The sequence below is a fragment of the Canis aureus genome, chromosome 4, assembly GCF_053574225.1.
Source record: "Canis aureus isolate CA01 chromosome 4, VMU_Caureus_v.1.0, whole genome shotgun sequence".
Taxonomy (NCBI): Eukaryota; Metazoa; Chordata; class Mammalia; order Carnivora; family Canidae; genus Canis; species Canis aureus.
In genome coordinates this window covers 50,806,649-50,821,190 of record NC_135614.1, presented here as the reverse complement: position 1 = coordinate 50,821,190, position 14,542 = coordinate 50,806,649, and the positions used below count along the sequence as shown (strand labels likewise).

Below are 14,542 nucleotides of genomic sequence, written 5' to 3'. Positions count from 1 at the left end.
GTGGATTTTTTTTTTCTTTGAGAGGAGTTGTTTTGTTTTAATGTATAACATCTTAGAGTCTACACATTCCTTTGGTTCTGTTGATACATGCAAAAGGTCTCTTCAAGAATATTGGCTTCAATAACCAAGTCCATTTTTCTGAAGCACTAAGAGATGGTGCTAGAAGTATCACAGGCAAAAGAAATGGTAGAAACCTGAGTAGCCAATTAAGGAAGCAAATTACTTCACTCAAATTCTTACTTAAGTGTAATTCAATAATCTAACAATTAATTTCAGATTTTTATATTATATAATAATAACTACAATATTTTGAACCCTTACCATGTACTGGGACCATTCTCAGGATTTGCTAGAACTTATATAATTTATTTATAAATAACTTATGATGTAACAGACAGTTCAGTAACTTGCCGGGATTACACAGCTAGTAAAGGGAGAAATCTGGCTTTCATCGAATGGCATTATTTATTATTCAAAAATGTTCACAAAGATTTTTTTTTTGCCCAGACCTCTCCTACCACTCTAATTATTTTTTACCACTCTACTAATCAAATGAAATTGAAAAAATTATCTTGTTACTATTGCTTTCATTTCTGATGCTAAGAGATATCTGATTTTATTGTCGTCGTTGTTGTTTCCGGTGAAATTGTCTCATTTTTTAACATCCCAAGTTGACTATGAACAAATATTTATGTTCCTTAAGCTAAGTTTCAAAATTCCTAAGCGTAGGTTTTCAGGTTCATAGTATAATGGCATATAATTACATTAAAATCTGTTTTTCAGGTACAGACAGATCCATAAGAAGAGATTTCAAACAAAAATAGAAAAAAAGAAACTGATTCATACTGCTCAATTTCTGTGTAAGTGGGAAGACAAACTCCTAAGCTTGGCACACCCTTCTCTCATAGAGCCCATGTTGAGTGGGGCCCAGTGATAATGAAAGACAGGTGAAGGCACTCCCTATGAGAACAAGACACACCAGAGTGAGGAAATAATAACAGACCCAAGATAGCACGGAATCCGACCATAGTCTACAGGGCAATCAACAGAAAGGGCCTCAAAATGGTCAGAACAATAAATGACCTTTTTGAAAGGGTAGTGCTTCTAACATATCTTAGAAGTTTGTGTTAAAGGGAGTGAATAAAACAGGTACTGGAAATTAATCTGCAGAATAAGATGAATTACAAGCCTCATCAAGGAGTTCAACTCTTGTAAGTATGAAGTTAGTCACAGGCTCCTGGAATATAAAACTCACACAGCTCTACTAATCCCATAATGGGCATACATGCTGTTATAATCTTAAAAGTGGAAGGAAAAACGAAGAAGTAAATGCCTTGTCTCTCCTAAGATGATAGAAATATTTTTCTATTAGACATTTGCTCGAATTAAATTATACATTGGTAAGTGTCTTAACTTATAGATGAGTCTTAAGTCCATCTGGCTCTTTACCTTAGGCTCTTTACCTTGAGTTACCACAACTACCCCTTTACTTCATCAGGGTTTCCTCAGTTTATGAACAAACACATGAAAGCACTCAAAAAATATATGTTGCTAGAAATTTAGAATTAAAAACAGCTCCTATAGAACAAAATTGAATCACAAAATCAAACAACCTACCAAATATTCTCTACCAAAAGAAATATTGCCTATTAAAGATACTGTACTTTCACTACACAGCAGATCAGGGCACTTCTAAAATAAGAAACCTAGTAAATTACCCTAACTCTGGCATCCTCTCTACACATACTTGTTTGTTTTTCTAATTCAAGAAAATCTGTTGTTTTAAAATTGACAGAAAATATTAGGCAACATATACACAAAGTTACAGTAAGAAGGAAACAGAACCTAATGCAAGGATTTAGTTGCAAGCAATTTATTTGAGATATGATCCAAAGATGACTAAAAAAGGGAAAATGAGGCTCTGAAAGGCTGTGTGGAGTGCATATTAGAATTATCCCACTGAACAGTGTAGGAGCTGATTGATGTTTTCACCAACTCGGCCCCTCACTGGTGTAGGGTTACTCCTGGGACAGTAACTTTTCTAGCAATTCCATTCTGTTCTGTGTCCAGAGTGCACATACCTATAGTCAGTGAACGTTCTCAGAGAACATTCACTGGCTTATTGCTAGTTTGGATTGAGGAAACAAATGTATTTAGAAAGAAGAAATAAGAACAAAGCTGTTCTGTAGACCTTCCCATAGTCCTCATATTTGTGCTTTGTATTTTCCAGCTACATGCTATCGAGTCAACAACAAAATTATCTTTCTCTTTCTCCATGTGTATGAGTGTGTACCCACATACTCAAATACACATACACAATTATTAACTTGTTTGTTTCCAAATATGATTAATATTACTTCTTTTTCCACAAATAATCTTATGACCACTGAAGCAGAGGGCATAATAGATACCATAACACATCATCTTTGAACGTCTGGGACACCATTGACAACTTTTAAGCCTCTTCATTCATATTTAAACATTCTTAATGTCTTTGATTCATGTCTAACTTCTCACAAAGTCAAGTAATTCTTGCCATTCTCACTGCTATGTATTACTACCATAGCCTTCGGATGCCACTCCATGTTGCTGACCTTAACTTCTCCAGCTAAAGCTCAAGATATTATTTGTTCTAAACTCCAAACCAACCAGACGTCACCCCTCTCTTTATAACATTCCAGTAAGTATTCATTGATGGACAGTTTATTGTTGTTTTTGTTTTTACCTCTAGGTCATCATGCATACTCTTCTCGAAGCCTGAAACATTTTCTCCACTTTCTCCATATAGAAAGCGTATCTTTTGATATCAGCCCACTTACCTCTTTCTCTACTCTCCTACTGCCAACCTTTGTCCAATGACCTTCCATGTGCTTCTGTGGTATCCTCTATTTCCCCATCATAGTTCTTTTAACACTGCATTGTAACTTTTATAAAAAGCACAATTTTTTATCTCTCTTTTCCCGGTAGACCACAAGCCCCTCGATGGTGGAAGCCAGTCTTTCTTATTTACAGTTTTGTTCCTGATGCTTTGTAGGAATGTTGAATTTTGTTTGGAGTAATCATGATGTCCTGAATGAGTATATGATTATCCATTTAAAGACTGAGTGATTATTGAATATCAAGTACTGGGAAATCCAAGTTTCAAATGTCCAGGGAATGTTTGGTTAAAAGTGTAGATGGAAAAAAAAGTGTAGATGGAAGAGCTATTGAACTAGAAAAATGGCATATTAAAATTTTTGTTCCATATCACTGAAAATTTACTTGAAGCTAAAAACACGGTAGATAGTATTAAACTACTTCCTGGCATACTAGAGTTTAATTACATTTTTTTTTCTTGTCTGATAATGTGTCCTATTCTATCATCTTTTTCTTCCCCCAATCTTTTTGCTACCTAGTAACCATTACACAGTCCTCATTAACTTAAATGGGTCTTGTGATACTAAATTTGAATTTAATAAGGCTGTATTATGGAACATCTTTAGTTAGATATTGCTCACTTTAGTGACTGGGCATATACAGAAAATCAAACATCTGGGAGAAAAATGTAGGCCTTTTAAATTTATTAAAATGAAATGCACATGAGAAGATAACTGTACTCAAACCCCAAAACCTCCAGTACTACATGCAGATATGACACCACAACCCCAATTTTGGAAAAAGCAATTCTTTGTTGATTTTGCTAGAAAGTTTTTGCTAAAAATCCTCATTGGATGTCTTAGTTGTGATGATTACACAAATCATAGTAGCATGCCCTTTACCCCCAAATGTCAATTTGCATTGTAAATATTTCAGCATTTTTATTTACTACCTGTACCTTAGTTCTTTTTTTAAGAAGTATTTAGAGAGAATGTGTGCATGTGTGTGCACACACACAAGTGGAGGAAGGTGCAGAGAGAGAGGGAGAGAGAATATCTCAAGCAGATTCCCTGTTGAGCATGGAGCTGGATGTGGGGCTCCATTCCAGGACCCTGAGATCATGACCTAAGCTGATATCAAGAGTTGGACACTCAACTGACTGAGCCTCTCAGATGCTCCCCTTAATTCCTTTTTTAATGTTTTATTTTGAAATAAATATAGATATACAGAAAGTTGAAAAATAGTACCAAGAGGTCCTGTGTGCCTATCACCCATTTTCCCTAATATATAATATAATATTAAAGCCAGGAATTTGACATAACTACAATGTGTGTATACAGTTGTATGTAATATTATCATATGTGTAATTTGTGTAACCACCATCATAATCAAGACACAAAAGTATTTCAGCTACACAAAGATCTCTTACTATCCTTTCACAGTTACACCCAACCCTTTTCTCCACTCTTCCTAAACTATGGTCACGACTCTGTTTTCTTCTATACGATTTCGGAATTTTGAGAACATTATATAAAGGAAATCATATTTGAGATTGTCTTTTTTTCACTCAGCACAAATTAAATAATTTATTCTTTTTTCTTACTGAGTTGTATTCCAAGTAATGGATGTACCAGAGTTTGTTTAAATATTCACCTATTGAAAGTATTTGTATTATTTTCAAGTTTTTACTATTATATACAACTACTAAGACAATCTTGCACAAGTTTTTGAGTACATGTAAGTTTTCATTTTTCTGGGATAAATGCCCAGGAGTGTTATTGTATTGGAAGAGGATGTTGTGATCCAGAGGATGTGACTTTCATTTGACCTCAGATCTGGACCTAGGCAGCTGGGGGCTCCTCCTCCCCTCTCTGTCCTGGGAGGGTACTTCAGCCCTCCGTTCCCACAGCTGAAGCCATTTTAAGGAAGTACCTTTGAAAGAGTAAGGTGTTGTTGAGATCACCTGGAATGGTTACATAATTAAAATTCATTAAGATCTCTATATAAACTTTAATATTCCGGCAGGCAAATGTGGAGATCTATCTGTGGCTGCCCAAGACAAATCTCATATGTAAGTTCCCTTGCTTATTAAACCTGCCATCTACCAATTTGGAGTGGTCTACCTCTTTCTCTGGTCTCTCTCTGCTCTGTGTTTAGAAGTTAATTTTAGATTTCATCTAGGAAATTCCTGAGATTGATAACCAACAATTGCAGAGCCAGCTAAGAGACCACAGAAATGGGGCTTGGGAAAAAGCTATCAGTGAGGAAAATCTTGAGTTGACCACTAAGCTCCAGGTGGAGGGGGTGGCATGTGGGGGGTGGCCCCTATGCTTGTGTACTGGCTACCAGGTGAGTAAGAGGATGCCTCCCAAATGCTGGCCTGTTTAATATGTTTGCTTGAGAAACTGTACACAGAAGTTGATACAGAAAAACAATAAAAGCATCTTTGAAGAGATAGTATCTAAGTTTAAATTTGAAAGATGAAAAAGAGATAGTCATTTGTGGATTTGAATATAACCCTGAGTTGGAGGAGTAGGTCAGTTTGAACATGATCATGTTTTAGGCTGAAAGAATAGCAGTCAGAGTATGAGGCAAGGCAGGAATCTTAGAATTTTTGAGGAAAAGAGAGAAGGCCAGTACTCTAGAACAATATTGCATTAATGTGGCACGGGATGATGCTGGAAAAGGAAACGGAATCAGACCTTACACAAGGACCAGTGGAAAGCCATTGACAATTTTTAAGTTAGGGTAATATAAAACAGTTTACATTTTAAAAGATCCGTTGTTGCTAATGTGTAGATAATAGATCATCTGAGAGAAAGACTGAAATAAAATATCAGATGGATATTGCAAGAGGCTCTCAAGGTGAGAAAGGATGTTTTGGTCACAAAGGATTACAGATTTATAGAATCAGATGGCAAATATGTAGAGGACCTGGAGAATCTTTGGATAAATGGATGTGGTAGGAGGAAGAATCAGTATTACAATATATACCTTTTTCATGGCTTGATTTATCTTCTATGTTATAATATCTGTATATATATATATATTTAATATTCAATTTATTTATTAGAGTGAGAATGAGCAAAGAGGAAAAGCAAAGGGAGAAGCAGACTCTCCACTGAGTAGGGAACCTGAGGCAGGGCTCAATCCCAGAATCCTGGGATCATGACCTGAGCCAAAGGCAAATGTTTAACAGACTGAGCTACCCAGGCATCCCTGTATGTACACATATTTTTATAACGTACAGTTGAGTAGATGGTGCATGCAGTGTGGACAAGAGCATCCTTTCTGGACTTGGTCCATCTGGTCTAAAATCCCATCTCTAATATTTATTGCTCATTGGAAATGAGGAGATATGCTTCATTTCCTCCTTGGGAAAATGAGTGTGCTAAAACCACTATACTGTCATGTGGGTTGCAGATAGGTTTAAATGATAATACAACTGCCAGTGTCTGTATCTAGTGAAGTGATATAGAGTGGAAAGCGTTTATTTAACTTATGGGAAATAACCATCAATTGTGCCTGTGCAAAATCAGGAATGGGTTTGTAAAAAAGTGGTACTTTGACTGAGGCTTGGAATATCAAAACACCTGACCAGGTGAACAAAGCAGATAAGAGAGAAATGAAATCTATTGATTTAATTGAAGGGAAGAAAACTAATCCTGCCAATAAATAAACATTAATCTCAGTGTGAAATGTCTTTAGCCTATAGGACAGTCTTGTTATTTTCCAATAATACAAATCAAACTACAAGTTTCTTTGCCAAAAAAACATTTTGAATCCACTTACTGGATTTAATGTCGATGCATTTTGTGAAGATTTTATGTTGTTAGTGATGCAGTGTTCTTCTTATAAATCAGTCTGAGAGCCCACCAATATGTAAGGCTTATCCTGTGCAGCGTAGTTCTAAACTGTGAAGCTGGAATGTGTCTGTCAAAGACCCCTGTCAGGCAAACCTCCTTCAGTTGGTACTGAGGTAGGGATGACCAGGATATTTACAAGTCAGGCAGCCATCCTTTTCATTCATGCTTTTGCAATTTATATTATCTCCTAGATCTTTGCAATGCTCATTTTAATCTCAGTCCTTTTAAAATTTTTTAGATATATTTTTTAAAAATGTAAATGCATATCTGAGGTTGCTGGGGTTTGTTTAATAATGAAAGACCCGGAAAAAACATCTATTGCTCCTCACTGACAGCAGTTCAATAGCATGGTTTTAGTAATATCTAGGGCATAAACAAACAACTGTCAATGCCCATTGTGATATCTTCACATGACCATAGATTATTTAGTGGTGCGTTGTTTGATTTCTAGATACACGGAGACCTTGAAAGCTAATTAGTTATTAATGATTTCTAACTTAAATCCATTTTGGCAAGAAAATATGGTCTGTTTTATTCTTACCCTTGAAATACATTGAGACTTGTTTTATTGCTGACTGTATGGTCTATATTGGTGAATATTGCCTATGTATTTGAAAGGCATATGTATCCTACAGTTGTTTGGTGTGTTTTAAAATGTCAGAAGTTGGTTGATGTTACTTTTCAAATCTTCAATATTCTTGTGAATATTTGATGTGTATACATTTTATCATATACTGAGAAATGCTATTAAAATCTCCATGATTGTCTATTTTTCTATTTTCTACTATGTTTTTATCAATTTTTATTGTTTTATAATTGCTTAAATCTCATTAAACACATGTATATTCAACAATATGTCTTCTATATGAATGGATCCTTTTTAATACTAAGAAATGCCATTTTGTCTCTGATAATATTCTTTATCAAAAAATCTATTTTATTTCATTAAAATTACAAAATCAAGGCCACACATACCTTATAATATTTTTTTAATGTTGCTATTTGTATTAATTAGATTAGCGGCTCACAAAGATTAATTTGAACTCTTATTCTACAAGATGGTGAAAAAATGAAACAAACTGGGTTGCTCATTTACCTCCATTTGATTCAGGAATTCATTTATTCAACTCAAACAATAAAAAGCACATATTCTATACCAGGCACTCCTCTGCGTGCTGGGAACACAGCAGTGAAAAGAAAAAACCAATATCCTTGCCTGCCCTTCCACCCCCAGCTTATGTTAGTCAGAGAAGTTCACCTTTTAGCCATTAGAATTATGTTAAATTCTAGCCTATGATTCATCCCTAGAGTTCAAGGAAAATATATTGTGTTGATAATAAAGTCATTTTAAATTGACTAAATCCAGTTTAAGTAACTGGATCTTTAGAGCTGACAGCATAAATATTTTTACTTTCCATTTTATGAAAATGAGTGGCTTTTGTTGCCCATGCCACTACATCGTATACCTTTCTAAAAGGGTCAGAATGAGATGCTAGAAGAATAAGTATAATGAAATTAAAATATAATTAATGACTTTAATAGTTATTTACATGTCAGAAAAAGAATGATTGGAAGATAGGCTTGTAGAAAATGTCAAAGTTGAAGCTCAGTAAGAAAAGGATGGAAAATACAAGAAAGAAAGTAAATATGTTCTAGAACATAAAGAAAATGTCTCGTGTGCTTTTCTAATGTTGAAATAAGCATAGATTCCACAAACTTTAAAATTGAAAACCCATAAGTGAAAAAGGAGAGTGGATGGCTCTGGATAATATTTGAAGACTTACTATTTTCTAAAACTGGTGAGCTAAAACTCACATAGTTAAGAGTTTCTAGATACCCTAAGTAAAATAAACCCAAAGAAAACAACACTTGAGCATATCATATTAAAATTCTTGAAATCTTAGAGACCATCTTAAAGAGATAGAGTAGGAGAAGAAAGGACAAATTATTCTAAGGAGCAGACCACAGCAGGATTTTGAAAGAGTGGAAGGCAGAAGAAAATCAAGTCATCTTTAAAGCACTGAATGCTGGAGAGTTGCTTAATTATTATAACATCAGATGAACTAGAATTTAAGAAATTTTATAAGTATAAAGAACTTTCCATACTAGAAAAAAAAAGATATTAATTCCACAGGCAAATACAACCATGCCAGATTTATATGCACATAATCATGTAGTCTTAAGATATATACAGTAAATTTAATTAGTTCTTCAGTAACACTGAAGTGCTAATATTCCCTCAAGATCCTGATCTCATTTTTTTTTGGATAAATATTCAGAAGTAGGATTGCTGGATCATATCCTAGTTCTATTTTTTTGTTGAGGAAACTCCATAACTCCATACTGTTTTCCACATTGGCTGCACCATTTTACACTTCCACCAACACTGTACAAAAGTTGCAACTTATCCACATTCTAGCCAATACTTGCTGTCTTTTGTTTTTTGATAATAGCCATCCTAACAGGTGTGAAGTGATATTTCATTGTGGGTTTTATTTCCATTTCCCTGATGATCAGTGGCATTGAGCATCATTTCACATAACTTCTGGTTATTTGTAGGTCTTATTTGAAGAAATGTCTATTCCAATCTTCAGCCCATTTTTAATTTGGATTGTTAAGGCTTTTCTTGTTCACTTTTGTTGTAGGAGTTTCTTATGTATTTTAGAAATTAATCCCTTATCCAAATATAGTTTGCACACATTTTCTCCCATTCCATAAGATGCATTTTCACACTGATGTTGATACCTTTGCAGTGTAGAAGCTTCTTAGTTTAATATAGTTCCATGTATCTATTTTTGTTTTTGTTGTCATCTCTATGAAATCATTGCCAAGACCAATTTCCTGGAAATTCCCCCTATGTTGTCTTCTAGGAGTTACACAGTTTCAGGTCTTATGTCTGCCTTTAATCCATTTTGAGTTGACTGTGGTGTATGGTACAAGATAAAGTTCCAATTTCATTTTTTTTTGCCTCTAGTATGCACCTTTTGCAGTTGTCACGACACTGTTTATTGAAAAGACTTTCCTTTTACCATGGTGTAATTTCAGCACCTTTATTTAAGATCAGTTGATCATAATTGTTGACTTATCTCTGGCCTCTCTATTCTGTTCCATTGGTCTGTTGTGTTGCTTTTTATTCTGGTACCATATTTTGAAGTAGAGAAATGTGGATTCCAGCTTTGTATTTTCTTTAATTATTTTGTTTTTTTTAGCACCCTTTGTGGTTCCATATGAATTTTAGAATCTATTTCTATAAATATTTGCATTGAGATATTAACAGGGATCACTATAGCACTATAATGTTCACTGCAGCATAATTCACAACAGCCAAAATGTGAAAACAACCTAAATGTCCATCAACACATGAATTAAGTATAGTATATGTGTGCAATGGGATATTATTCAACCTTTAAAAAGAAATCCCTAAACAAAATTTTAAAGTAAAAAATAAATAAAAATAAAAAGAAGAAACCCTTAACATAAAGTAAAAACATAGACAAACATTAAAGACATTATGGTAACTGAAATATGCCAGTCAAGGACAAATACTATATGATTTCACTTACACTCAAGGTGCCTAAAATAGTCAAGCTCATTAAAGCTGCATAGAATGGTGGTTGGCAAGAACTGGGGGGAGTGGGAAGTAGGGAATTGCTAACCAATGGAAAATTCCAAATTATGAAAGATGAAAGGTTCCAAAGATCTGTACAACACTTTGTCTATTGTTAACAATATTTTGTTGTACACTTAAAAAATGTAAGAAGATACATCTCATGGTAAGTGTTATTAACATAATACATAGTCATTGTAACTGAAATGGTAAATAGATCAATATACAATCATAACCGAAGATAACTCTTTTCTTTCTGTAACTTGAAGGAAATAAAGCAAATAAGTTATCAGTAAGAATAGATGAAGAAACTTGATTTATGAAAACCAATGTTACACTAATCGAATGCAGAATAAATACTATATGTTTATCTAGAACATTTAGTAAAATATACCAATACTGAGCAATAAAGAATATGTTCTCTACCATAGAGAAATTTTCCACTGGAAGTTAACTCCCCTGCCCCCTCTAAGCTAGGGAGATAAGAACTAGCATCCTATGGAATTCCAGTGTTAAAATGTCACATTGGAAATTTTAATATATGTTAAATTACCTAATAATATAAATGCAACATAATAAATCCAAGGAATGGAATTTCGTATTTAAGGGGCATTTAAGCTTTATTTCTATAGACTATGTAAGCATACACACATAGATCCTCTTCTAATTGCGCTCATAGATTAATGAAACTGTTTGGACATTTGGTAATCAGGGGAATTATAGTTTCACTTGTCAAAGCTACCTATAACTTTTCTGTTAAGTGCATTGTACTTCAAATTATTTTCTAAAATTATGTCTCATTTTAAGATACATAACTGAGATCTTATTTAACTTTTGTTTGATTATTAAAACTAACTCCTTACTATCAAATTTGATCTTATAAGATTTAGGGCACCTTTTATTCTTCAAGGCTACCAAATAAGTATAGATCAGAAGGAAAAACAACCCGTGTAAGAAAAAAAAGAAAAGGCTAACCTGGTCTCCTTCGCGCGACCCTTACAGCCGCTGGTCTCGGGGCACAATGGCAACTCTTAAGGAAAACCTGATTGCACCAGTTGCAGAAGAAGAAGCTGCAATCCCAAACAATAAGATCACTGTAGTGGGTGTTGGACAAGTTGGTATGGCATGTGCCATCAGCATTCTGGGAAAGTCTCTGGCTGATGAACTTGCCCTTGTGGATGTTTTAGAAGATAAACTCAGAGAAATGATGGATCTACAGCATGGGAGTTTATTTCTACAGACACCTAAAATTGTGGCAGATAAAGATTACTCTGTGACTGCCAATTCTAAGATTGTGGTGGTGACTGCAGGAGTCCGCCAGCAGGAGGGAGACAGCCGCCTCAATCTGGTGCAAAGGAATGTTAATGTCTTCAAATTCATTATTCTTCAGATAGTCAAGTACAGTCCTGATTGTATCATAATTGTGGTTTCCAACCCAGTGGATATTCTTACATATGTTACCTGGAAACTAAGTGGACTACCCAAGCACCGTGTGATTGGAAGTGGGTGTAATCTGGATTCTTCTAGATTTCGCTATTTTATGGCTAAAAAACTTGGCATTCATCCCAGCAGCTGCCATGGATGGATTTTGGGAGAACATGGCAACTCAAGTGTGGCTGTGTGGAGTGGAGTGAATGTGGCAGGTGTTTCTCTTCAGGAACTGAATCCAGAAATGGGAATAGACAACGACAGTGAAAATTGGAAGGAAGTGCATAAGATGGTGGTTGAAAGTGCCTATGAAGTCATCAAGCTAAAAGGATATACCAACTGGGCTATTGGATTAAGTGTGGCTGATCTCATTGAATCCATGTTGAAAAATCTCTCCAGGATTCATCCAGTGTCAACAATGGTGAAGGGCATGTATGGTATTGAGAAGGAAGTCTTCCTGAGTCTTCCGTGTATCCTGAACGCTCGGGGCTTAACCAATGTGATCAATCAGAAGCTGAAGGATGATGAGGTTGCCCAGCTCAAGAAAAGTGCAGATACCTTGTGGGATATCCAGAAAGACCTAAAAGATCTGTGACTTCTGGCTTCTAGGCTGTAGAAATTTAAAACCATGATGTAATTAACTGTGAGCCTTTAGTTTTTCATCCATATTCATGGATCACAGTTTGCTTTTATCTTCCTAAATATGTGAATCTGGGCTCACAGAATCAAAGCCCATGCTTGGTTAATGCTTGCAATATGAGCCTTGAACAAATAAAATTAACTACTGTAAAAAAAAAAAAAAAAAGAAAAAAAGAAAAAAAATGTATACTTAGGTGTTAATAAGTGAAATGCTCATTTTACTAATAAAAAGCAATTGAAATACAGAAATTGTACATTAGAAAAAAAATTCAGTACATTTAGTGAATATAAGCCTTTGGTTAGCTAGATAATGACATCTTTTTTACTGAGAACATTAGTTCTCCTGTTTTGTCTAACAAAGTTTTAATAATGTTTTTTAATCTTTGCTTCAATAAAGTCAAAAGTTCTTAAGAAATAAGTCTTCCCTGAAATAAGAATTAGGAGATCTGTATTCTACATATACAATATTAACTAACATTAAAACCTTATTCAGAATTCACTTAAATTTGCTGTTTAGGACCCTTCTTTACATAAATGAAGATTTCATGAAGCTTTGAATAGGACACTGTGGTGTCAAGGTCAACTGACAGAAAGCAAAGGACTTTGTAATCTTCAGCTTAACTCACCCAATGGCATCATATTAAGGTTATAAATTTGTTCCAAAGCTTTTAGTACTACCCAGAATTTCCTAAGGAAAGAAAAGTATTCATGAACAATCTACTCTTTAAACACACACAAACAGGGCAGCCTGGGTGGCTCAGCGGTTTAGCGCCACCTTCAGCCCAGGGCATGATCCTGGAGACCTGGGATCTAGTCCCATGTTGGGCTTCCTGCATGGAGCCTGTTTCTCCCTCTGCCTGTGTCTCTGCTTCTCTCCCTCTCTGTGTGTCTTTCATGAATAAATAAATAAAATTTAAAAAATTATAAACAAACACATAATCATGTTTGTTAGTTTATAAAGAAATATTTGATAAGCAACTTAGAACATGAAATAGGATATTTAGCCAAATGTCCTTTTATTTTCCACATTTATCAAAAAGAACCAGAATATAAAAATGGCAGAAAATAGCTATGTGTTACCTTATAACATTATTCTTTTATATACAGGAAAAATTTTGGTTTGATTGTAAAACAAAGTTTATCCATAAAAAAATACAAAAATAAGAAGTTATCTACTTCTGGCATGCTGAACTAAATCAACTGTAATTTACTTGACTTTAGCAATAGGCTAATAAAAATGCATTACTTCAAAAGTGGAAATGAAAAATTTATCTTGCCACCTTCCTTATCAAAATCAGAAAACTTCTGTAATCATTACTGAAAAAATGGCAACGAGATTCACTAATACAAATAAAATTGTGAGAACTTCCATTCTATGTGCTTATTATCAGACAATAAGTTGAAAAACAAATTATTTTAACGTAATCATTTAATCAAATACTCCTATACACCATGGATGCATAATGTATATATAAATATAATATATATAATATATATTTAATAAATATAAATATATATAATGTATCACCAAATAGCAAAAGTGACTGTTTCTAGTAAATGTCTTATTTCAGAATAGACATTACATTTTGGAATCCATGTATAGTTAGAAAACTATTACTTATATTCATCTATAAGATGAATGTAATTTCTGAGAATCTGATCTTGTTGAATGGAAAATACAACTAGGTAGAAAGGTAAGTTGTATTCTGGCATTTTCTATCCATACTTATTATCCTATACAATCTATAGCTATCATCCAAATAACAATAGGTCTAATGACTCTTAATATGGTTTTGAGGTAAAAGTATTTCTTCAGCGTATAATACTCTAAAATTTTAGAACTTGCCTAACAAAAAAAAAAAAATCAAGTCCTTGTACCTTCTTAAACACTTATCAAAATAGAAAAGTATTAATATTATATTAATATATTGAGGTATCAACCCACATTTTTGTCTCCAAAATCCAGTCAATTCCCTGAATAAAATGTTAGTTGAGTTGAAGGTTGAATGTATTAAAAACTAGCATTATTGTGGTAGAATGTATTTATACTAAAACTTACTAGTGTAAGTGACTATTTCAATGAATGTATGTATGAGAGAGAAACTATGATATAATTCTCACAATACTGGGATCCCTGGGTGGCGCA

At 34.1% G+C, this 14,542-nt stretch overlaps 1 protein-coding gene across 1 annotated transcript; it reads left to right on the top strand.

Annotated features, from left to right (window-relative positions):
* Positions 1-11,326: 11,326 nt before the first annotated feature.
* Positions 11,327-12,475, top strand: LOC144311883 (L-lactate dehydrogenase B chain-like). The gene has a single exon (XM_077894313.1). It carries the CDS (start codon positions 11,351-11,353, stop codon positions 12,350-12,352), a length of 1,002 nt encoding a protein of 333 aa, XP_077750439.1. The 5' UTR covers positions 11,327-11,350; the 3' UTR covers positions 12,353-12,475.
* Positions 12,476-14,542: the final 2,067 nt, after the last annotated feature.